Genomic DNA, 21,703 nt, shown 5'->3' with positions numbered 1-21,703 from the left:
GCCTGCACATTTACTTCATGGTTTTCAGAAGCGGCATACCCAAAATATTTTCCCCTTGGTTCGTTTTTCTTCCCTAGGTTTCCGTTTCCAAGAGTATAAAGTGGGCGCAGCTGGGAAAAAGAATACATTTTTGATGGTTTCAATAGGCGCTGGTGTAATGCTTTCCTGTCGCCTTCTTCTGCATGTATCGCACTTCTCCTCTTACTCTTGGTTATTAACCACTAGTTAGTTACCTGGGCTCCATATTAATAAGATGAATCTCAATAAAATACAATCATCATGTTAAACAGATGCTCAAATCTGAATCCAATGCTTGGATGGTTTCCCTAAATTTATAAGTATATGTATGTGCAAAGGTAAGGATATTTTTTATGTTATACGGAGAACATGGCGTGTGTCAAGTACATACGTATGTATCCATATGGCCACTAGGATACAGTTTTTTGAAAGACGGATTAGGTCTAATAATTTATCCTGCTCTGGAAGAGTGCTTTCTAGAGAAGTAGCAAAATATGTTAAATACAAGAAATAAACAAAATCAACTTTTGAGACACAGGCTAACAAAACAATGTGAAGTAGAGATGTTAGCAGGGTTTTAAGGAAAGTTAAAATCCAGGTAGAACTCGTCGGTTTTTGAAGTAGCAAATTCAAACATATATCATTATTAGAGATGCCAAGAAAATTTAACCACGATTGTTGCTCCAGCGCGAGAAGTCTAAGTTTTGGAAAACATTATTATCAGTGTAGAGATTTCTCGCTGTTCCAAAATTAGCTCTGAAGCCCTGTGCCGGCATATATTCCTCGGCCTGCACGGTCGCCGGCTTAGTATTTCGTCTGTGTGGATAATAAATGGCTTCGGCAGCGGCATCTGAACTCCCAACGGAGGCAGCATAGGCACGTTCACGAAGTCGACGAATTTCGCGGAGACGGTTTTGCCATGATGATACGTGCTCCCCACCGCGGCTAGATACCAGAGAAAACGCAGAGGCATTGAGCGCAATAAGGCGGACGAATGAGGCCAGATTCCGACCAGAAATGACTTTTGGAATTGCAGCAGACGAAAGGTCGGGGAATCCCGGCTTGCTAGCAACTTTGACGGTGTAGAACGTCTGGTAAAAGTCTTCAATTGAGTCCATAGGCGATTCGATAGGGGAGACGCGACAGGCAGGTGCGATCACAATGTTAACAAAGTTAAATTGCGTGAGAATGGTATCAAAAGCAACATCTTTATTAGAATGGTTGAAGATAATGTTGACGAAGTCATTGCCGATATGCATCTTCTTTTTCACGCATTGCGGATCTGCTCCTAGGTCTGTAGGCATCATGGTAGAAACATGGTAGACAATTTCTGAGACCCGATCGCGCCATGCATAGGTGTATTCACCATCATCTCCCCATCGTAACCCCTGAGTATTGAATTTAGCGTTCTCAAGGGAGACTTTTGTGCCCAAACCACTCAGGAAAAATTCGTAGTCTGCACTTCCTTTAGTATTGGCAAGAATCTGCTTCTCCTCTATTTGGCCTTCGCCTACGTAAATCACGCCAATCTTGTGTCCGTCAACAATGTCATTTCTATCAAACGTGCTGATGGCTCTACGAGTAAAGTCATCATCTGGAAGAGGCAGGGGCTGTGTGACTACAGGAGTCGGGAATGCGGAGGTAGTCAATTGGATAAGAATATGAGAAGGTAGGATTCGCGTAGGCTGCTCATCCGTGATAGAGTGGGGTGACGGGCTGACTGGAATTTGATGAGGAAGAACTGGGGCTGTACGCTGCTGATAGGACGCATATGTTGTGCCGGAGGCTTGCCTTTTTGTTACCTGGCTTAGACCAGATGCACCTGCTGTTTCAACTGTAAGAATGCTCATACCGACAATCCAGGTTTTCTTTGAAACAGGGCCGTCACTCTCTGATGGAGGGAAGTGTTCAAATGGTATAGTATCTCCTAAATCCGAAAAAGTCACTCTTTGCATAAAATCCATGAAAACTTGGCTTTGCTCTTCAATAACCTCTTTCCCTGACTCATCGGTGAACACAAGGCGTTTTGTAACCCAACTAATATGATTAGACCTGTCTTGAATCTTGAGAGAGAGGAACCAGAAAACCATGACATGATAAGTTAAATGATAAACGTATCTTGACAGGTCGTCTGAGATTTTGGTATCGCCCGCAATCGTACTTGGATTGGCACTGTATTCTTTTGAGCCACTGCCGAGTCGGATTGGCAAAGAAGTAGAGCGATTCGCCATGGGATCTATAGCCTTGTAACGTTGTTCTCTCGAAGACTCAATATATCTAAGACAGATACCAAATATCGTACGGATTTCTTCATCTCGCAAATTCACGTACACATCTGGCAGCCGCGCAAGAAGAGCAAGGAACTCCAGAATATGAACTGCAATGTGTGTACGAGTCATGACCTTGGACATTTTGTCGAGTATTCCGTGTAGAGACTTTGTCACAGACATCGGAATTTCGTGGCAGCAGACAGATAGTGCATGGATGCAGCCGCGGGATGTTGCTTCCCAGGATCCGATTCCAAGCATTAATGTGCGCACAATCTCATCCTGCTCACTCTTTGCGAAATGCTGATGAAAGCTCACTAGATTTGTCAGGGCTGCAAATATACATACTGCAATATCACCCTTCTTCACGCCTGTCCAGCCAAGAGGTTCCTGGAAAGTTTCGTTTTTAATCTGTTCACACAAAACACTCCGAAGAAGTTTTATTTGTAGAATGGAGTTCCGGAATAATTCCCTATTCATGAGCTGCGAGCCCATATGCGTGAGGACATAACTGTAGATATCCCAGTTTTTCTCCCTCTGAAGAAGGGTAATGACTGTTTCCACCCAGAAATTGATTGGAAGAACAGTGCGCTGGTGCTGGTCACCCTCTGTATTTTCCAGCTCAGCACTAAAGGCAAAGATATGGGTACTAGGCGCGCAAGGTGTGTTTTCGGGAAAAGCTTTTGCTTCATCGCCCGTCCAGACGGGAGAGTTCCACTTCAAAAGGCGGGTATCATTTGCTCCACGGCTACTTTCTGGAACCAAAGGTCCAGACAGGGGGTCTTTGAGAGACAGTCGGCTACTTTGGCTGTCATTCGTCGCTTTCCGATCATTTGGCAATTCTTCCGCTACACTTGGCCGGGATGTTGCATCAATCGTGCGCGAAATTACAGGAATTAAGAAGTTGCTATCGTTCGGTTGATATACAAGGATTGAGCCGGCGGAGTCGCATCGTATTCCAAACAGCAATTTAAGTGCTGTTAAACGTGCATCGGATGGTCGCTGGGGAGATCGCGCAATGTCAATTAATTTTTCAAAAACGAGAGACAAATTGATGGATGGATGATCAACTAAAGCTCTTAGAAAGATCCGAACCAAGCCAACACATGCGATGTTTGACAGCGACGGCGAGAGGACGTTGGTAAACGGGATGGACTGGGATACCGGATGTGACGATACAGAGGTTGGAGAAAGGTCTTCCTTGTTTTCATCGGCTCGCATAGAAAGGCTTATGGTTTCAACTAGGCGTGCGAATGTCTGAGATTCACAGTCTAAGGCGATAGTAACGAGGAAAGGCACCAATTTTTCAAGAAAACTCGCAGAGCTCTCATCTTCAAATTTGTGGCACAGGGCATCAGTGAAACCCTCTGCATTGAACATAGGAGCAGCTCCACTTTGTTGGTAGGACTCTTCAAAGACGAGCAGTGCCAAACTGCGGATTTCACTTGGTTTCTCCTGGGACAAAATAAAGTTATATACCAATTCCCAACACCTAGAAACCCAATCAGCGGACTCGACATGACATAAGCCCTGAGTATTCAAGAAATTCAAAGCCAATTCCAACTGAGTAGGGGTGAGGTGCTTATGAACACTCATATAAAAATGTAAAACATCCAGTTTTTGGTGTTCGCCAAGATTCGACCAAGCAGTCTCCATTGAAGTAGCAATTCGAGTGACGTGGGCAGATATGTTGGATTTTATGTCGTCAGATGTAATCGATTTCGGAAGAGACGCTGCGTCTGTAGATTGAGGGCGGGGATTAATCACTCGTCTGGAGCAAGTGAGAATAACCTCCACAAACTGCATCCAATTGTGCTGAAGTGCGATAGCTAAGTAATCGCCCTGCAGCATGTTTAAGCAAACTTCAAGAATGTCGGTATCGATTCGGCCGTCATTTTTGCCCGTTGCCTGCAGTAGTGAGTTGACTAGAAGGTCAAATGAAAGACTAGGCATCCCTTCTTGCCCGTATGCGGCGACGAGATCTCTGAAAATATCGACAGCGCCCCGAGTTACATTCAAGTTTCTATCGCTTGACACGGGAGTCTCCAAAAGAAAAGCATACAGCAACTCCACCATTTCTTGTTGGTTTCTGGATTTGGCCAGATTGCGGACCACTCGCGATGTTGGACCCGCTAAAGATTTAATTGACGCGTGAATGTTGGACAGAACCTCTAGTAGAGAGCTAAATGTTGAAGTGGGAATCTCTAAACTTGAGATAATCGCGTCAAAAACAGCGAGGGCTTGCTTTATGTCGCCGGTCACATGAGTACTCTTACAAACCACAAAGAGACCTTCAAGAAGTGACTGTATATCACCCGTCTCAGGTATTTGGCGTTGGAGGGTCAGTATATCGATGATTAGTTGGAACAAATCGGTAAAAGCGACCTCTTCCATTGTCGATGAATTATAAGGTCTTCCTAATTTTTTATTTCTGGCTCGGAGAGATGCAATTGTATCATAGAAGGGGATGACCCAGGAAACAGCGGCTGGAAGAACGGAGCTGTCGGAAAAGTCGATTTTTCTACCATGATCTGTCAACGCAATGAGGGCTTTGACTCGAGAAGGAATGAGGTCAGGTGTGGAGGGGTGAGAAAGGTAGTGAAACAAAGTCTGGCGCGCAGATAGAGGTAGATCTTGACGGCCCGATACGGCTTCAAGAAGGTTAGAGGCAGCCTTTTTCGCATCTGGGGGATTTGAGACATCCGCCAAGTAATTCCCAGCATTCCAGACGGCCATCGCTTGGTCGGCACTGAAATTATGCAAATGGCGCGCTGCTCTCTCTGCTTCTTCCACGGCACCGGAGAGGGGCTGGTCGCGGCTAAGACTCCGAAGCAAAGTATCGAAACTCGCAGGCCCCGAGATGTCCACAGCTATACTGCTCCGGTGCAATGAATCAAGCCCAAATCGGCTCCCACGTCGACCCTCCATTATCGATACCTAGATGTCCAAGCTCGCACAGGAAAAAACTGCTATCTTCCTAGAATAGTTGCTTTTGTGGATAGGTGAAGAAACATTGTTTTAAATACACCAGCCCCAGTTGGGCATATGTGCTGTTCAGATTGCCGACTAAGCAGCCAGTTTATGACTGTTTGAACCTTATACAATATCATTGTCAGCTGATGTCCTGGTGATGAAGAGTGCAAAAGCACAACGATCAAGGTTGCAGGTAGCTTATTACACAAAGATTTCTGGGTGAAGCACACTACATTGACCCTTTCTGCAGGCAACAAATAAGGAAAGAGCAAGAAAAACCCGAACATGACAAAACAGGGGGAAGCAGTACTGATCATTGATATTTATATAATATGCTGGACATAAGGCTCCTCACAACTGATGAATCTTGTACTCATTGCCTGTCCATCCCCAGACACCACATGGAGGAACGGATAGCAATATCTCGTTGAAGTTGATACTGTTGTAAATATAAATTAAGGGCCAGAGGTGACCCCTACCACCTAGGCTACAATAGCAGGAAAGTATTATAAATAGTATATATATATATGTCCCTTAAAAGGTGTATTAATGAGAAGTAAATAAGATATATATTGTATGAAGGGGTTGGAGTGGTTGTCTTTGTTCGTGTATTAGAACCGCTGCATGTGAGCAATGGGAGGGGGACAGAGGAGGTGGAAGACAGCGAAGTTAAAGCTTTTTGAGCTTGTGAGTGACATAGCAAGTGAGTGGATCATCAGGCAAATCTGGAGAACACTGCCTAGGCTAACTATTTGGGACTAGCATACGCGTGGGACATCTATTGTTCCGCTGGTACAGGACCACGTGCCCAGGAGTCTGTAAATAGCAAGTAACTCCGTTCCAGCCCAAATCAGGCTTAGTGCCTATTTGGTTTTCTTTCCCCACTTGTTCCCTTCTTATATAAGCAGCCAAACAAACTTCCCAAAAAAGGTGGGTTGAGCTACAGCCGTGAGAGACAGAAGCTCATCAACTAGCCAGCAGAACCAATAGCAACAGGGGGCTTACTGCTAAGCAATTTCTACAATTGTCTTTTCAAGCTTTCTTTGATTCGAATCACCCTTTGAAGGCTATTGCTGGGCCGCTTTGCTTCTACCACTCAAGCCCCACGCTGTTTTGCTGGGCAGCTCTCCTTTCGATATGGCGGCAAATCTCGCTTCAATTGTCCCTCTACTCGAGGCTACACTTAGCCCAAAAGAGCATAAACAAGGTGGGTATATGGTCTGATCTCTTGGCCCTGTTGATAATGCTGATATGCCCTGTATTTCAGCCGAAGCTGCCCTTCGACAGGAAGAACGAAAGCCAGGATATTCCCTACAGCTTCTACATATCACAGCCAACCAAGAATGTTCATTCACTACTCGCCTGGCCAGTGCACTTTATTTCAAAAATTTTATTAAGTGGAATTGGACAGACGAGAATGGAAACTACAAGTTACCGGAGAATGATGTTGTCACTATCAAACAAGAGCTCATAAGCCTTATGATATCAATGCCCCCAGGAATTCAATCTCAACTAGGAGAAGCTGTTAGTGTAATAGCAGATAGTGATTTCTGGAGGCGGTGGGATACGCTTGTTGATGTTCGTTGTTTGACCAGAACCTTACATATTATACCCAAACTGATACGCGTCCTAGGATCTTGTGTCACGTCTCTCTCCGGACAACATTTCAGTAAACATAGGTGTTCTACAGGTTGCGCATTCTATATTCAAGAGGTGGCGGCCGCTCTTCCGCTCAGACGAACTTTATGAAGAGATAAACCACGTGTTGAGCAAGTTTGGCCAACCATACCTGGCACTCTTCGAGGTTTGTTTGGCGCCCTCTTGACTAAATTGATGCCATCAAGTCTAATATGACAGGTTTGTCTAGAGCTTAGATTCCTTTCTTGAGCAGAACAAGAACAACAAAGAAAAGATCCAGCAAGGGTTTTGCCAGCTAAATTTGATGGTAAAATTATTTTACGACCTTTCGTGCCACGACCTTCCACCAATGTTTGAAGACCATATAAGTGCTCTTTCTGCTCTACTTCTGAAATATCTCACTTACGACAACCCGCTCCTTCACTCCGACACCGAATTGGAAGCCAGTGAGCTGGAGTTTGTGAAGGCCGGTATATTTGAAGTACTGATCCTTTATGTACAAAAATTCATGGATGTTTTTGGGCCCCACGTTGAGCAGTTTATCGGTAGTTCTTGGAATCTACTCACAACAATTGGGCAGGACACAAAATATGACATTCTAGTCAGTCGTGCTCTACAGTTCTTGACATCAGTTGCTCGCCTATCAAGTCACGCGAATGCGTTCAAAGATGAGGCGACCCTCAGCCAAATCACAGAGAAGGTCATTCTACCGAATATTTCCTTGCGAGAATCGGATATTGAAATGTTCGAGGACGAGCCTATTGAATTCATTCGTCGTGACCTCGAGGGTGGCGACAGCGAAACCAGGCGGCGGGCGGCCACAGACTTCTTGAGACAGCTCCTGGAAACTTTTGAGGAGTCAGTAACAAAAATTGTAACCAAGTACAGCGACCATTTCTTGGCAGAATATTCCAAGTCTCCATCGGAACACTGGCAGTCCAAAGATACTGCAATATATTTGTTTTCAGCGATTGCTGCTAAGGGAATTGCTACTACTGCTCATGGTGTTACGACTACCAACCCCTTAGTCAACATTACAGAATTTTTTCAAACCCATTTGGCCTCTGACTTAACTGCAGCAACTGGTATTCATCCTCTACTAAAAGTAGATGCCATAAAATATCTCTATTCATTCCGCAGCATTATCACAAAAGAGCAATGGCGGGAAATCCTCCCCATGCTGGTGCAATATCTTGGGTCGTCAGTCTATGTTGTGTATACATATGCCGCCGTTGCTCTCGAAAGGGCTCTCTGTCTCAGCGACCATCAACACCAGCCCATTATTTCTGCCAGTGAAATTATCCCATTAACCCCACAGCTCCTAGAGCATGTTTTCCAACTCATAGAAAAGGATCCATCGCCGCCAAAAGTCCAAGAGAATGAGTTTCTCATGCGTTGCATCATGAGGGTGTTAATCGTGATCAAGGACGGTGTTATTCCAATCGTTGACCCAATCCTGCAGCATCTTATGAAAATAACTGAAATCATCAGCACGAACCCAAGCAACCCACGATTTTACTATTACCATTTTGAAGCTCTTGGGGCTTTAATAAGGTATTTCACCTATTAACACGGATGCTTGAGCCTATTGCTTAACATTCTTTTAGGTTCGGGGCTCCTGCGCAGCCCGAAAAATTTGAAGGGATGCTCTATGCTCCTTTTGTCAATGTGTTACAGAGCGATATACAAGGTAAGTGTGCTTTTTAGACTGGGTTTCGATTATCGATGCTAAGCTACCAATGCAGAATTTATGCCATACGTTTTCCAACTTCTCGCCGCACTTCTGGAAGCCCAGCCTTCCAATCAGCTCTCGGGGGATTATCAAAACTTACTGTCTCCGATTCTCCTTCCTACAATGTGGGAAGCGCGGGGAAACATTCCCGCCCTTGTTCGATTATTATCATCCATTCTACCCCGCGGCGCCGAAATAATCACGAAAAATAACCAGATCGAGCCTATTCTGGGAATATTTCAGAAGCTGGTTTCGTCAAAACTCAATGAAAGCTATGGCTTCGACCTCCTTGAAAATGTTATTCTCACATTTTCGCCGTACGTATTAATAAATCGGCTTCTGCTATGATGGGATGGGCTGAACCTTTCTTTATAGGAAAATACTGGAACCATACTTTCCAACAATAATTCAAATAGTTCTAACACGTCTCCAAAATTCTAAAACGGAGAATTTTTCTCTGCGATTTGTTCGGTTTTACCATTTCATATCTGCACTGGATGACAACGGATATGGCTGCGACTTTTTCATTCAGGTAACCGAGAATCTTCAGTCTGGGTATGTTATCCATCACACGCATTGTTCAGCACAGAGCCTGTCTCTGATTAATTTAGGGTTTTTACTCCGATATATCTCAACATAATCCTTCCAGAATCGCGTAAGCTCGCTCGTCCCTTAGACCGAACAGCAGCCTTGATCTCGTTTACAAAGACACTTGCAAACTCTGAGGCATTTGCCAATCGTTACAAGAAAGGATGGGGGTTCACCTGTGAAGCTCTTCTCAACCTTGTTAGCCAACCACCTCTCCCTGCTAGCAAAGATGACATCATCATGGAAAATGATGTCGAAGATATGGCCTTTGGAGTCGGGTTTACTCAACTGAACACAGTTAGAAAAAGCCCGCATGACCCGTGGGGACAGATCGGCCCCAATTTTGGTAATTGGGTAAGCTCCTACCTTAAGGAAGCGGATAGGAAACATGGTGGCCGCATTACCGGGTTTGCACAGGAGCGTTTGAGTCCAGAAGCTAAGGCTGGATTGGCGACTTATTTGGGTGGATAGGGGTAGATTGGTGGTATAGAATTCCACCACAGTGAACCGGACTTGAAAAAGTAAAAAAAATTCATACTTCGTGATTCTTTGCTATTGGACGTATGCACAAAAAGCTAAGCCTTACAACTCATGCACTTCCTCGCTCTGTTTCTCCTTGGTGACCTCATCTATATTCTCTTTTCCTTGATTGGACTTCTCCTCATCTAGCAACCTATACTTCCTTTTAGACTTTTTCACTTTGCTTGCCTTTCTTTTCCTCTTCGTCTCCGCCACGATCGCGGCGCGACTCCGATCACCTTTTTTAAGCTGCTCGACTTTCTCGGCCAGAATCTGCATGGCAATTTTACGATTCTGGGAGCGTGAACGGGTAGCTTGAGACTTTACGACGATGTTTGTGGGGAGGTGCTTGAGTTGCACTGCGGAGGAGGTTTTATTCTAAGGAAAACAGTGGATGGCGGATTTAGGGAGTCAGATATCATAGAGGGAGCATGGAGAGGAGGAAAGGGGAGAAAGACAGGGCTAATTACTTGCGACATTGGCTGAAGAAGTACAGTATCACAGACTTTGGTATGCAAAAATATACTGGGGGCATAACAAAATCCCAAGAATTTGACCCACACCCGGGTCGCTTTCAGTAGCAAAAAGGCGGCACTCACGATTTTTTGCCCTCCTGGACCAGACCCTTTTAAATAGGAACCGGTAATTTCCGCCTCATCGATGGTTGGTCTTGGTGGCATCTGTTTGGCGCGTAGCGTGGCGCACAAGGAAAAGAAACGTGGGCTGAAGTAAGCTCGCCACCGTGCCATATACAAAGTTGTAGGAAATGTAGAGGGAGGCATGGCAGTTTAGGCAAAATACAACAAAGACAGGACAATTATAAGAAAAAGACCATGGCTGCAATCTCTCCAATGCCTCTGCTGACACAGAACAGTGATGTGGAAGGACGCACGCAAAGTTCGTATGGTGATTAGGATATTCAAGAATTATCGGTGTAACACTTTCTGGGGACTGTCAGCAAGGCAAAGTTGGAATCTTGAGGGGGTTGCTGCATTTTGATTCCAATTTCTGGCATCGCATGTCTTCGAAGTCGAATAGGCTTAGTCACCCACCCAATCTGGTGTCCAGCCTTCTTGTTTCTGTTTCCTTCTAGACCGTAGCAGCCAGCGTTTGTCACTTGTATCATGCATGGGGAAATAACGCAATGCCACATTTCATACTTTTACAAATATCTAGGCTCAGATGCAAAAACTGTTGAAGTGTGTAACAAAAAGATGTTGACAAGGGTGAGATTCGAACTCACGCCCCATTTCTGAGAACAGGACCTTAACCTGTCGCCTTGGACCGCTCGGCCACCTTGCCTATCCTGTTAGTCATTAACAATTTTAGAATCGAAACATCAGGAAGTAACTCTGACTAAGCTGTTGTTGGCCGTGCACCTTCCAATATTAAGGTGTATTTCGTGTCAGTGATCGGCATCCGACTCACTGTACCCTCTTTTTTGGCTCTCGTCGCATCTTACTTTCAAAGCCTTTGTTCTCCATTGTCGTCGGCATTTGTTGCATTTTTTTTAAAAATATTTAGCACAGTCCTACGGCGTTTGCACTATTATGGCTGTTGCTGAACCTGCACACCCTTCAGCGTGGACGAACTTTATTCGTTGGCTCCGACTGAAAAACTACCAATATGAAGTCACCTATGCTCTCTATATGCTTACTCCGATGGAAAAATTTGTTTTCAGTGCGTGTGGCCTTGACCCGATTATTTCTACCCAATAGCGCTACAGTGCGACTAATCTCTATTTTGTTATAGACACCCTCTTACTCTTGGTCACCTCAATGTTTCTGGTCGCTGCCTACATCTACCTGCCAGATCATGTAATCAGTATATGCCAACATATCTGGTACTACTGGGCTGGCAATGACCCGTTTCCACCATCGATGACCTCTGATTTCAATAGAAACCTATCGACAGCCCTCGCTGGTGGGCCAGAGCTGCATAGGTTGATCAGGGAATCCGCAACATTAGTAGCGGAGACAACGACCAAAAGATTTGCAGAATTATAGCCTGTTATTTTTTTATTTTATTCTTGGAGTTGGTGGCATGATATCATGCGCAGGGACGTTTGGCCCCATGCTTACCAGGCGTATATTTTCTTTATTTTATGCCCTCTAGTTGCGGCACGAGAATCTAATACCCAGCTTTCCCCTTCCGTTTTTGGACGAATGTTTAATATTGCATCTGCATCTGCATTTGGCATTTGGCCGACAGCTTACTATTTGACTTCGTCATGAAAAACTAGACGCCCAGTTTCAATTATAGTAGCACGAAAGCCGTATCGGTCATTTAATTCCAAGTGAGTTCAGCTCGTGTATATACAGAAGAGTGGGGATCAAGAGTAAGAAATCAGATCCCATTTTGTTCCCTAACACCAAATGCACCCTGTTGCGTAAAGTAAGAAATTTCTGCCTGCCGACAAACTCCACGATATATAATACAATCATGCAATGCTCCTTAATACATTGTCTCCGTTACCGGTGGTCCAGACTTGAACGCTCGCTGATAATTTCAGGCAGGCTCGCTGTTTGGGCCGTTCCCCACCGCCGTGGTTTCCAGCTCTAGTCGCCTTAGTCTCTTCCGTTCCTTCTCTCGATCCATCCTGGCCAACTCTGCTTCAATGTCGCCCTTCTCCAATGGAATCTTATGTGAATGCTCTGCTTTGGGCCAGAAGTCGGGGACGGAGAAGCGTTCTTCAAGGTTTGTACCAAAATAGTACATCCAGCCGATAGGAAACAGGACATACATTCCGAACTATATGTGAGAACGTTGGGTTAGGAGAGTCTCAAAAAAACCTATAGGGCTTGAGATAACACACTTTAAAGACTTCAAGGTTACCACCTTGGAGCCTGCGAAGGGCAGAGGAGATCATTTTAAAATATAGTTATTAAATTAACCTTTCTCCTTTAACGCTTAGCTTTCTCGCCAATGGGTGGGAGCCTTTAGTTTGCTTGTTCGTCCTTACCATCATCGGGTGCATCGAAACGCTCCATCGAGAATGAACATCCGGAGTAAAGTTATTAGTCATGCGATGCTTATTCAGATGTTCATTACATAAGAGTCAGCTAGTTAACCCTATTTTCAATATTACATAATATGGAACTGCCCCAACCTCGGCATTTCGAGATTCACGCGCTGCTCAGCTCCCGCCGGCCGGTGGAGGACAGACGGGCTGGTGAGGACGGATATTTGGGGGCGGCACCATGGACTTGAGTTGTGGTTGAGCAGTTCGTGAGCCGGAACTAAAGCCTCGCCCCGAGCCTCGCAAAGCAAGCAGTCCCGGAGCAAATCTTGCTCTCGGTTAACGATCCCCCAGGCTGCGGAGCATTTTAACCGCGGGATGACTTTGCCCTAAAGTAGTTGTATACTTGAGCGCTGAGATCTCCGTTTCTCTCTCTCTCCTCCCTCTATATTTTACTTCATGTGCTCCATTTCGACGTGAATCTATTTACGTACCATGCCTACCTCCAACGAAATTGAGCTCTCTTACCAGGGCCGCATTGCCATCATCACACTCAATCGACCATCAAAGCTTAACGCATTGGACGCCGACCTTTATTATGAATTGGGTGAAAAGCTGCGAGAAGTCGCTGCACGCGACGATATCTACATCACTATCTTGACCGGAAGAGGCCGGTACTTCTCCGCGTAGGGGTCACTCAGCTATACTGAAGCAATGGACAACATGTCTAACCACCGTTTTCTTAACAGAGGCGCCGATGTTCGTTCTACCAAGCCTTCGACTGGAAATTCCGACATCCGTCGACAAATCGTTCGTAATTTTGTTGTCAATAATCTTGATATCACCCGCGCTTTTTATAATCATCCGAAGATCCTCATTATGGCTCTAAATGGTCCTGCTGTCGGTCTTTCTGCCGCGCTCACTGCCTTCGGAGACTTCATCTATGCTGCGCCCCACACATTTCTCCTTACACCTTTTTCATCTCTGGGACTTGTGACCGAAGGTGGCGCTAGCCGGGCTTTTGTTGAGCGTTTGGGTATTTCCAAAGCAAACGAAGCTTTACTGATGAGCAAGCGGATCCCAATTGAAGACCTCGTATCAACAGGGTTTGTAAACAAGGTGATTATTCCGTCGAGTGGGAGGCAGGATGATTCCGACGAGTTTCTGAAGCTGGTATTGGAGGAGGTGGAGGATCGGCTGGGGAAGCATCTGAATCAGGATAGTCTGTTGAAGATGAAGAGTTTAATTCGCATGCATGAGAGGGAGATTCTTGATCGTCAGAATGTCCATGAGGTGTTCATGGGCATGGAAAGGTTTTTGGCTGGCATCCCACAAGAGGAGTTTCGGAAGATTGCAGCAGGAGAAAAGAAGCATAAATTGTAGCCATCTTAGGATACAAAATCGATCTTTAGAGAGAATGTTTTCATCTATTTTTCTTTGGGCGCTCAGCGAGCGCCCCTGCCATATATCCATTCGACAGATTGAAACCAAACAAGGAACAAAAAGGTAAGGCAGCTGAGTAATATCTAGTTAGTACTTCCAAACACCGTTGAGAAGTCCTAGATATTTCTAGCATCACACTGGATAGGTTATTACCCAGTACATACCAATTACCCAAAGTCCTTTCAAATGGTTGCGAGAGTGATAGGCTGTTGATGCCACACTTATGGTATGTATTGCAGCGCAACTTAAAAGATGCCAGGGCATCCCAAATTTAGTAAAAGAAGCAAATGCAATGGAGATTTCAAGTGCCGAATAAATCTCCATTGCATTTGCTTCTTTTACTCTCTCTTTCCAGGTATACCTAGATATCTTTAAATGCATAATGCTTCGAGCACAACCACTACCTTTTCTTTCTGCCTCTTTCGTATTCTACTTATTTCCCAAAGACCTGATTAAACTTATTATCCATCTATCTGCATTTCCTGCTTGTTCCTTGTATGGAAGTATAAGAAAATATCTTTTCCAAAAACCACCCACCCACCTGGAGGTGAGTGGGTTAAATTTCACCAGGTCCCGATCCTGCTTGTCAATATATTATCCAATGGATACTTTAAGTCTACGAAGTAAGGTAAATCCTCTCAATCCTCCACTCCGATTACGTCTCGGAACATTCAAGACTTAATCTCTTTTATTCTTAAGTATGTATATCAAAACTCACTTTCCCCTGGACAAAGTTGCAATAGGAAGATATATTCAGGAAATTTATAACAGGCGTGAAAATTCTCAACCTCCCTTAAGCGTCTAGCATTATATATATTTTACCGCCGACTAGCTCTACGCTTTTTCTAAGAGACCTGCCCCCTTAACACGACCTTCTTCACTGACTCACAAGTAATTGAATGTGCTGAAGCCCAAATGCATATATAAAGGGTCCAATAGGAACGCCATCTAGTATTTCCTCACTAAAGCTTGTGGTAAGTTGTCAACCAGTCAGTTGACATTGGTGACATTGTGATATTGAGGCCTCTCGCTTTATCTTATTGGCAATAGAGTGGGAGGCAATGGCTTGAGCTTTCAGCTCCTTGAAACGTCATAAAAACTAACATTTATGATTTGTATTATCTTAGGTCGGCCCATTATGTGTAAAATTAAGATATATTACCTCCCAAAATAAGTCAATTAACTACTATTGTAGGAACATTTGTCATCCTCGCGCCATGTTTAATGCATTAAATTTCAAATGCTGCCAACCAACCCATTGGTAACGTATTGAATCAAGTAATTACTGAAAAAAAGTCTTGTCACAATCCACTAGCCTTTAGGAGAAGAGATATTCTCATTCTCACTCTGATACTCTTGATCTGCTTGTATATCTCGCTCCAGTGCTATTTTCCAGCTCGCTAAAAGCTCTGCAGTCCCGCCTGGTGTTTGTGCCGCATCTATGACGTCACGTGGCACTCTGTCTTCATTTATGAAAGAGTAACTCGCGGACGTCGTCGTCCCCAGGTCCAGGCCAACATGCTCCGTATCAGGATTACCTGCAAGCACAAAGGTGGGTCGAAAAGATGAGATCGGGGGTTCAACTGGTGTAGATTCATTACGAGAATGCGAATCCACATTTCCTCCATTCTCCTGTGGCCCTCGACGTCGGGCGCGCATTCTCAAAGTCTGTTCCTCTGGGATGGTACGCGAGTCTCCCTCATCAGGCATTTCCATGCCGAGTACTTCTTCCCATGTAAAATGCAGCGGTTCAGTACGTTCAGAGAAAGGGCTGAAATCCAATAACCACACCTTTCCATTCGGTACATATACGTCAAAAGTGAAATCGGGATCTGGAAAAGTATCACGAAGATGTTTGTCAAAAAATTGTTGAATAGATTGAAGCACATCCTCCTTCATATCATGCAGCCATTTGTAAAATTTAAAGGTTCTTTGACAGATGCAAATAAGACGACGAGAGCGCACGAAGCATCGGAACTCGAGTGCTGGGTTGAAATTAACGTATTTCCGAAGTACCAGGTGGTAGGGAATCTGGGCGGTGACGGAAACAGTGCTATTGTCACCATTGCTGCGGCATGGGCTGAAAGCTTCAGGGGGGACCGGAGAACCTGGCGTACACCCCTCAAACGCACGATCTAGGTCGTTGGCAATAAGACTGCTGCTTTTCAACACTAAGTAGACATCATTTGCAGTTTTACACTCCAAGCGATTAGACGGAATCATATGTGTTGCATCTCTTGGGGCACTCCAGTTCAGTTTTGGGGATACACTACCCCCTAACTCTGTTATCGTAGCCTTAACACGAGCATGGATTTCGGGCCACTGTTCTGAAGGATCAGGAAGACCTTCTTCGTCGTCATCGTATTCCCCCGATGCCACCCAGCTATCATCATCCGTAGCTACCTGAGTGTCATCAGGAGGAAGGACAATTCCATCAGCCTGAAGGTACTGCACAAAGGAGGATGAAAGGGCTATCAGGCGAGCTTTTGGAGAGATGGCTCGGTATCTGGGGGTGCAAAAAAAAAAAAACAGCTATTAGCTTCAAAATTATCAAAATATCAAGGGAATCCTTACATAGAATGCCAGTAGTGATAAGAGCAGTGCATGACCTTCATCTTGGTGAGGATTGGCATTCCCTGGGTAGGCATTGGGGATTGTCTATCTAGACCCAAGGCACCATGATCCTGTTGGTTATCACATATATCTTGCATGATTGTAGACTCCATGTAGGCATAAAAACGGTATTCTGGATTTCAATTTATGGTACAGAGGATTCATCCTCGAGGTTTCCTGTAATTCTTTCATTCAGTCATACTTCGGTGGCACATTATCTATCACGTGCTGATTAGATAAGATAAGCCTTTACAACAAACCTTATAACTAGTGGGTATTACGACACAACTGTAACAACTTCTGGGCATAATATCTAGGTGATTGGGTCGCTTGGCGGCATCAGTTAAGCTCCATGTTATATGGGACCTCAGGAGCTCGGACCCGATGGTTGAGTCGCTAGGCCCAAACAGCATGAGCACTTACCGCCGAGCTGGTTGCCTTACTAAACCATTACATCAGGTGTATTGCCAAGATTACCCCTTACATACGTACTAGCTTTTATTGGAGGGCGCTATATGGTGCTTGGCAAGCTGGTGCTGTCTTACCACCTGAACAGCCAAGAAATGCTCAGATCATACTACACTAGTCTATTCTAGGACTAAATCAATACCTAATTTTTGAGGGCTTGGTGTACTCCGTACCATAGTGGTTAATACTAGTCTGTACCTCTAGCCATTACAGCCGCTTACATAACAATCGATACTCTCATCATCCTTCTGTGAACGGAATCTGTTATGAGAAGTGTTATATGGCGCCATTACTATGGCAGCCGATACCCCAGACGCCCGCTCTATTGAGTCATGGGAAGAAGTATTTTGTTATCCGGTTCCTACAGCTCGGCGAATTGAACGAGAGCTTCGTCATGATGTGGTCAGCAACAGAGAGAAGTTACGATCTTTGGTTGGGTGCGCAAAATCTTGTGCTATTGATCCAGAGGAATGTGAACTAAATCCGATCTTTCAATAGTGTGCGATATAGAGACCTTTTAGATACAGCGCAAAGAATTATGGTGATGAATGAAGAGATTAAGAAAGTTGAACAGAATTTATCAGGAATCACCATAGGTTGTAATTCTGTTGCCATTTCTAGGAAATGTAATGAGCTTCGCAAGTTGCAAGGCGTTCAATTTGAGAGAGGTCAGGCAGACTACACTTGTCAATCGTTACCCAAACTTAAACTAATTCTCAACAGTTTCCAGCGACCGGACATTCGCTGCACACTTAACTCTTTTCACAAAATGCGTGTCCGCCATTTCCAGATTGCTCCACCACGGTTGCTCTATAGCCGTTTCTTCCAAGCTCATGGTCATCTCAAGGATTCTTCATAATACACTGTGTCAGTCGAAGAAAGCCGTACCTTATGTGGAAAGGCTATGGAGTCGATTGGGGTACCTTCGGCGGACACTCCTGAAACACATCAATGTTCAACTTGCGTCACACAATCTACCTGCTCAAGATATTGTAGAGTCCTTATCTGCCTACTGCCTAACTACCAGCTCCTCTGCAGAAGATGCGTACCGCTACTTTCATGATATCCGACAAGAGGAAATTGGTCGCCAGATAGGGAAAAATGGAAGCGTGCGACATAATTTACTTTCAGCGCTGGCCCTTTACATGTACACACTGCAGAACACGGTGGAACTACTGGGTGGCCAATTTTTTACTACTTTGGAAAATTTGACCAGCAGCCCTCTTCTCGATGATCCAGCGGTTCGTCTCATAGGCGAGCTTGAAATTGGCACTCTCTACCCATGGATTTCGAAAGAAATAAGAAATTTCAAGCCTTGGATCAAGCATGACCGGATGTCCAAACAGACCCTTGAAATGTTAGTCAACTCCTGGTCAAAAATAGCATTCGATAATCTAGTTACTCGCGCCAAAAGCAAGTTGAAATGCTGTGAGAACTTCCAAGAGCTACTATCGATACGCAAATGCTTATTGGAGAAGTGGCTTCCTGCGTTTAGCTCTATTCCTTGTTACTCTTCCACAGATGTTCTAGACAAGATTCGCAGGATGATTAATGAGCAACTTATTACAGTGATTCAACTGCGAAATAATGAACTTGGCTCTGTTGGCGAAACAATATCCTCGGCTATGACAAAGTGGCCCGATGTGTCAACTTTCGCCTTAAAGTTATGGGAACCGGAGTTTGTTTTCGCAGATACCTCGGATGGAGCTACTAGGTTCAAGTTGCAACTTGTGGATAGAGTTCAGGGACATGATTCCTGTGTGCTACACGTTCTAGATGCCTATAAATATTGGCTTAACGCGGTTATAAATCGCTCAAGTATGATACAGGAGCTCAGAAACCTCAAATGGGAGGATGTCCTGGACGATGATGTAGAAGAAGAGCTCTCTGAGACAATATGTGATTACTTGAGCGACGATGACCCTCATATTTTGCAGAACGAACATATCGAATCGCTGCTCAAAAGCTATAAATCACTGGAAATTGTGCTTAAATTGGCCGCCGAACGCAAAAGTCCGCCGCACCAACTATCGCAAACGGCGTTTCTTCTTCGGATAACTCGATCAATACGAGAAAATAGTCCAGATCAGGTTGCAATCACAGATTACTCATTTGCGCAGTCTCTAGTACCAAGTCTTCACAGTATCTTAGCCGAGAAAATATCCTCTCAGTCGTCTCTCTCAACTATAGTCAAATCGCTGCTTCGCCATCGAACGAGATGCGCCGGTAGGTCGCTTTGGGAAGGTGATGAACCACTTCCTGTGCTGCCTTCCCAGGCCACTTTCAAAATTCTCCAGCAACTAGTCCTGTCCATGGAACAGGAAGGCCCAGATCTATGGACTCCTGCAGCCATAAGTGCTTTGAAACGGGATATGCTGGATCGCATTGGGACAGTTGTCATGACAAATTATGAGAAACTCCTTTCTACCGCCGAATTAGGGCAGGCCCGGCAGAGTGTGCAACAGGAACAAGAATCACATAAGTCGAGCCTTCGAGATCATAAGATTCAGCTTCTCTTTGACCTTCTCTATCTCCGCAGCGCATTGTCTTGTAATGACAAATCGGCCTCTAAGCAGTCGCTAAAGAAAGTAGTCGACGTGGTACACAAGGATTTGAAACTCTCAGGGGACTCCATGGATATTTTAGGGAGTCGCTCGCATGAATACTGGCTTCGCACGAGGTTGCTGTTCGGTTTGCTGGGTTAACCGACTGGTTCTATTAATATCCTGGAAAACAACATACCACGTGATCATAAAAACCGGCAGGTACCGTATTCACACCGTATGATACATACTTGTTTTATTTCCATACCACATGACTGCGATACAGACAAGCAGCAAAGTCGTAGTTAAATGTAAATCTCCCCTCACAACAGCCCAGTACGAATGGCGACTTCAAGGCTTCCGTTTCTATATCCAAACCTTTTCCGCTTAGTACGATCATGCGAGCCGACGACGTACAGATCACTTCGATATCCTCCTACCCAACGCCCCTCAGGCTTCCATTCTGGCCCGGCATGTGAACAAGAGGCCTACCACCAACGTTATGGGCCTGCCGCAGAGCCACACCTCCGACCGCCGCCATGGTCTACTGGAAAAGGCGATATCCTGCCCCCCGGAAAATTTCCCAGCAATACTCACAAGCGAACCAACGATACGACTCAGACGCCGAGCTTGAAAGATGCGAGTAAGCAGACTGTCTCATCTGTCGCTGGAGTGCCAGAATCTTCATCTCCTTCCGCGGTCTCTGTTTCATCCACGGTTCTTTCCAGCGAATTGCCTTCTCAAGAAAGAGTTGGCGGCGACTCAAATCTAGCAGGTCCTATTAATGCCGCTCAAGCTTCAACGGGTAATGACATCGCCAATGGTCCCGTCACTGATGCCCTTGAATCCGTATTTCAGATGACAGATGCTGACGTGGGATCTTCGTCGGCATCATCACCCCCAGCGGAGTCGATGTCACTAATGCGCTCTACTGCTTCGGAGTCGCATAGACCACCACACCTCTCTCCTCCACCTTACGTACACCACTTTGACAGTTACAGCTTAGTGAAAGATCTTGAAAAGGGTGGATTCACAGATAGACAATCAACATCTATCATGAAAGCAGTCAGAGGCATATTAGCAGAGAACTTGGAACTGGCTCGGCAAGGCCTGATATCTAAATCCGATTTCGAGAATGAAACATATCTCTTTCGCGCTGCATGTTCAGAATTGCGAAATTCCATTCAGAAGTCTAGGACTGCAGGCACGCAAGCCCAGCGCGCTCAACGTGCCCAATTGCAGCACGAAGTCGACATTTTGTCCCAGAAGATGGCTCAGGAGTTAGCTGGTTTGAAGGACGATCTGAAAGAGATGTTCAACGACCAAAAAATATCATCTAAAGAGCTACAGCGATCCCAAGATACCGGGATACAGGAATTGAACTATCAAATAACTGTTTCTTTAAACAGTGATGGGAAAAGGGCAGTGGAAAGCCTCAGATGGATCTTGACTCGCAGGGCTGCTGTTGCCATTGCAACGAGCGCTAGTAAGCTATTGCCGTTCATTGTATTACGCCTTTTACTAAATTGCTTTTTAGTTATGATAATATTTGCCCTCCGTCTTCATTCATATAAACAACAAAAGGGAGAAAAGCAAAAGGCTGCGGCTGCCCTTATGCCAGTTATACCCCAAGATTCTACGTTTATAAACGAGGCCTCTCAAAGCGGCTCAGTCGAATCTGCTGTTGCCGAGCCCATGGGTTAAATATCCCCAAATTTACCTGCTGCTCCACTTTTGTAAGCCCTGCCTTTGGTATTTGAACGGCCTAATAATGTACCATCGGATATCTAACGTACATACGGAATACATACATACAAAGTTCATTTTTAGTAAACTCATGATTGGCCCTATTTTGGGAATTGCCTGCAGAAATAATAGAGTTTACCCCATACAATGTTTCATCAATAACCATTAAATAAACATACTCCGTAAAATAGTATAC

General features: G+C 44.9%; 8 protein-coding genes and 1 non-coding gene across 9 annotated transcripts; 4 read left to right on the top strand and 5 right to left on the bottom strand.

Moving 5' to 3' along the window:
- Window positions 1-683: 683 nt before the first annotated feature.
- Window positions 684-5,213, bottom strand: TSC2 (Tuberous sclerosis 2-like protein; the record flags this gene model as incomplete). Its single annotated transcript, XM_049250827.1, has 1 exon — window positions 684-5,213. The coding sequence occupies one exon, from the start codon at window positions 5,211-5,213 to the stop codon at window positions 684-686; it is 4,530 nt and encodes a 1,509-aa protein (XP_049110411.1).
- A 1,182-nt stretch (window positions 5,214-6,395) lies between these two features.
- Window positions 6,396-9,687, top strand: CSE1 (importin-alpha export receptor; the record flags this gene model as incomplete). The annotated part of the gene is made up of 8 exons (XM_049250826.1): window positions 6,396-6,465; window positions 6,526-6,836; window positions 6,892-7,062; window positions 7,126-8,450; window positions 8,504-8,586; window positions 8,642-8,945; window positions 9,004-9,183; window positions 9,240-9,687. The coding sequence occupies 8 exons, from the start codon at window positions 6,396-6,398 to the stop codon at window positions 9,685-9,687; spliced, it is 2,892 nt and encodes a 963-aa protein (XP_049110410.1).
- A 111-nt stretch (window positions 9,688-9,798) lies between these two features.
- LOZ57_001742 (uncharacterized protein) lies at window positions 9,799-10,214 on the bottom strand (the record flags this gene model as incomplete). The annotated part of the gene is made up of 2 exons (XM_049250825.1): window positions 9,799-10,113; window positions 10,206-10,214. 2 exons carry the CDS (start codon window positions 10,212-10,214, stop codon window positions 9,799-9,801), a joined length of 324 nt encoding a protein of 107 aa, XP_049110409.1.
- Window positions 10,215-10,953: 739 nt separating this feature from the next.
- LOZ57_001741 lies at window positions 10,954-11,037 on the bottom strand. Its single transcript has one exon. It is a non-coding gene; the product is annotated as a tRNA-Leu (tRNA).
- A 1,206-nt stretch (window positions 11,038-12,243) lies between these two features.
- On the bottom strand, window positions 12,244-12,604 carry LOZ57_001740 (uncharacterized protein; the record flags this gene model as incomplete). Its single annotated transcript, XM_049250824.1, has 2 exons — window positions 12,244-12,486; window positions 12,551-12,604. 2 exons carry the CDS (start codon window positions 12,602-12,604, stop codon window positions 12,244-12,246), a joined length of 297 nt encoding a protein of 98 aa, XP_049110408.1.
- Window positions 12,605-13,189: 585 nt separating this feature from the next.
- ECI1 (dodecenoyl-CoA isomerase) lies at window positions 13,190-14,077 on the top strand (the record flags this gene model as incomplete). Its single annotated transcript, XM_049250823.1, has 2 exons — window positions 13,190-13,380; window positions 13,444-14,077. 2 exons carry the CDS (start codon window positions 13,190-13,192, stop codon window positions 14,075-14,077), a joined length of 825 nt encoding a protein of 274 aa, XP_049110407.1.
- Window positions 14,078-15,448: 1,371 nt separating this feature from the next.
- On the bottom strand, window positions 15,449-16,848 carry LOZ57_001738 (uncharacterized protein; the record flags this gene model as incomplete). The annotated part of the gene is made up of 2 exons (XM_049250822.1): window positions 15,449-16,643; window positions 16,712-16,848. The coding sequence occupies 2 exons, from the start codon at window positions 16,846-16,848 to the stop codon at window positions 15,449-15,451; spliced, it is 1,332 nt and encodes a 443-aa protein (XP_049110406.1).
- A 664-nt stretch (window positions 16,849-17,512) lies between these two features.
- Window positions 17,513-19,923, top strand: LOZ57_001737 (uncharacterized protein; the record flags this gene model as incomplete). Its single annotated transcript, XM_049250821.1, has 3 exons — window positions 17,513-17,655; window positions 17,717-17,886; window positions 17,942-19,923. The coding sequence occupies 3 exons, from the start codon at window positions 17,513-17,515 to the stop codon at window positions 19,921-19,923; spliced, it is 2,295 nt and encodes a 764-aa protein (XP_049110405.1).
- A 180-nt stretch (window positions 19,924-20,103) lies between these two features.
- LOZ57_001736 (uncharacterized protein) lies at window positions 20,104-21,465 on the top strand (the record flags this gene model as incomplete). The annotated part of the gene is made up of 2 exons (XM_049250820.1): window positions 20,104-21,247; window positions 21,299-21,465. 2 exons carry the CDS (start codon window positions 20,104-20,106, stop codon window positions 21,463-21,465), a joined length of 1,311 nt encoding a protein of 436 aa, XP_049110404.1.
- Between the last annotated feature and the right edge of the window lie 238 nt (window positions 21,466-21,703).

Source organism: Ophidiomyces ophidiicola (assembly GCF_022830035.1).
Source record: "Ophidiomyces ophidiicola strain CBS 122913 chromosome Unknown scaffold_4, whole genome shotgun sequence".
Lineage (NCBI taxonomy): Eukaryota > Fungi > Ascomycota > Eurotiomycetes > Onygenales > Onygenaceae > Ophidiomyces > Ophidiomyces ophidiicola.
This window is presented reverse-complemented; position numbering and strand designations above follow the sequence as displayed.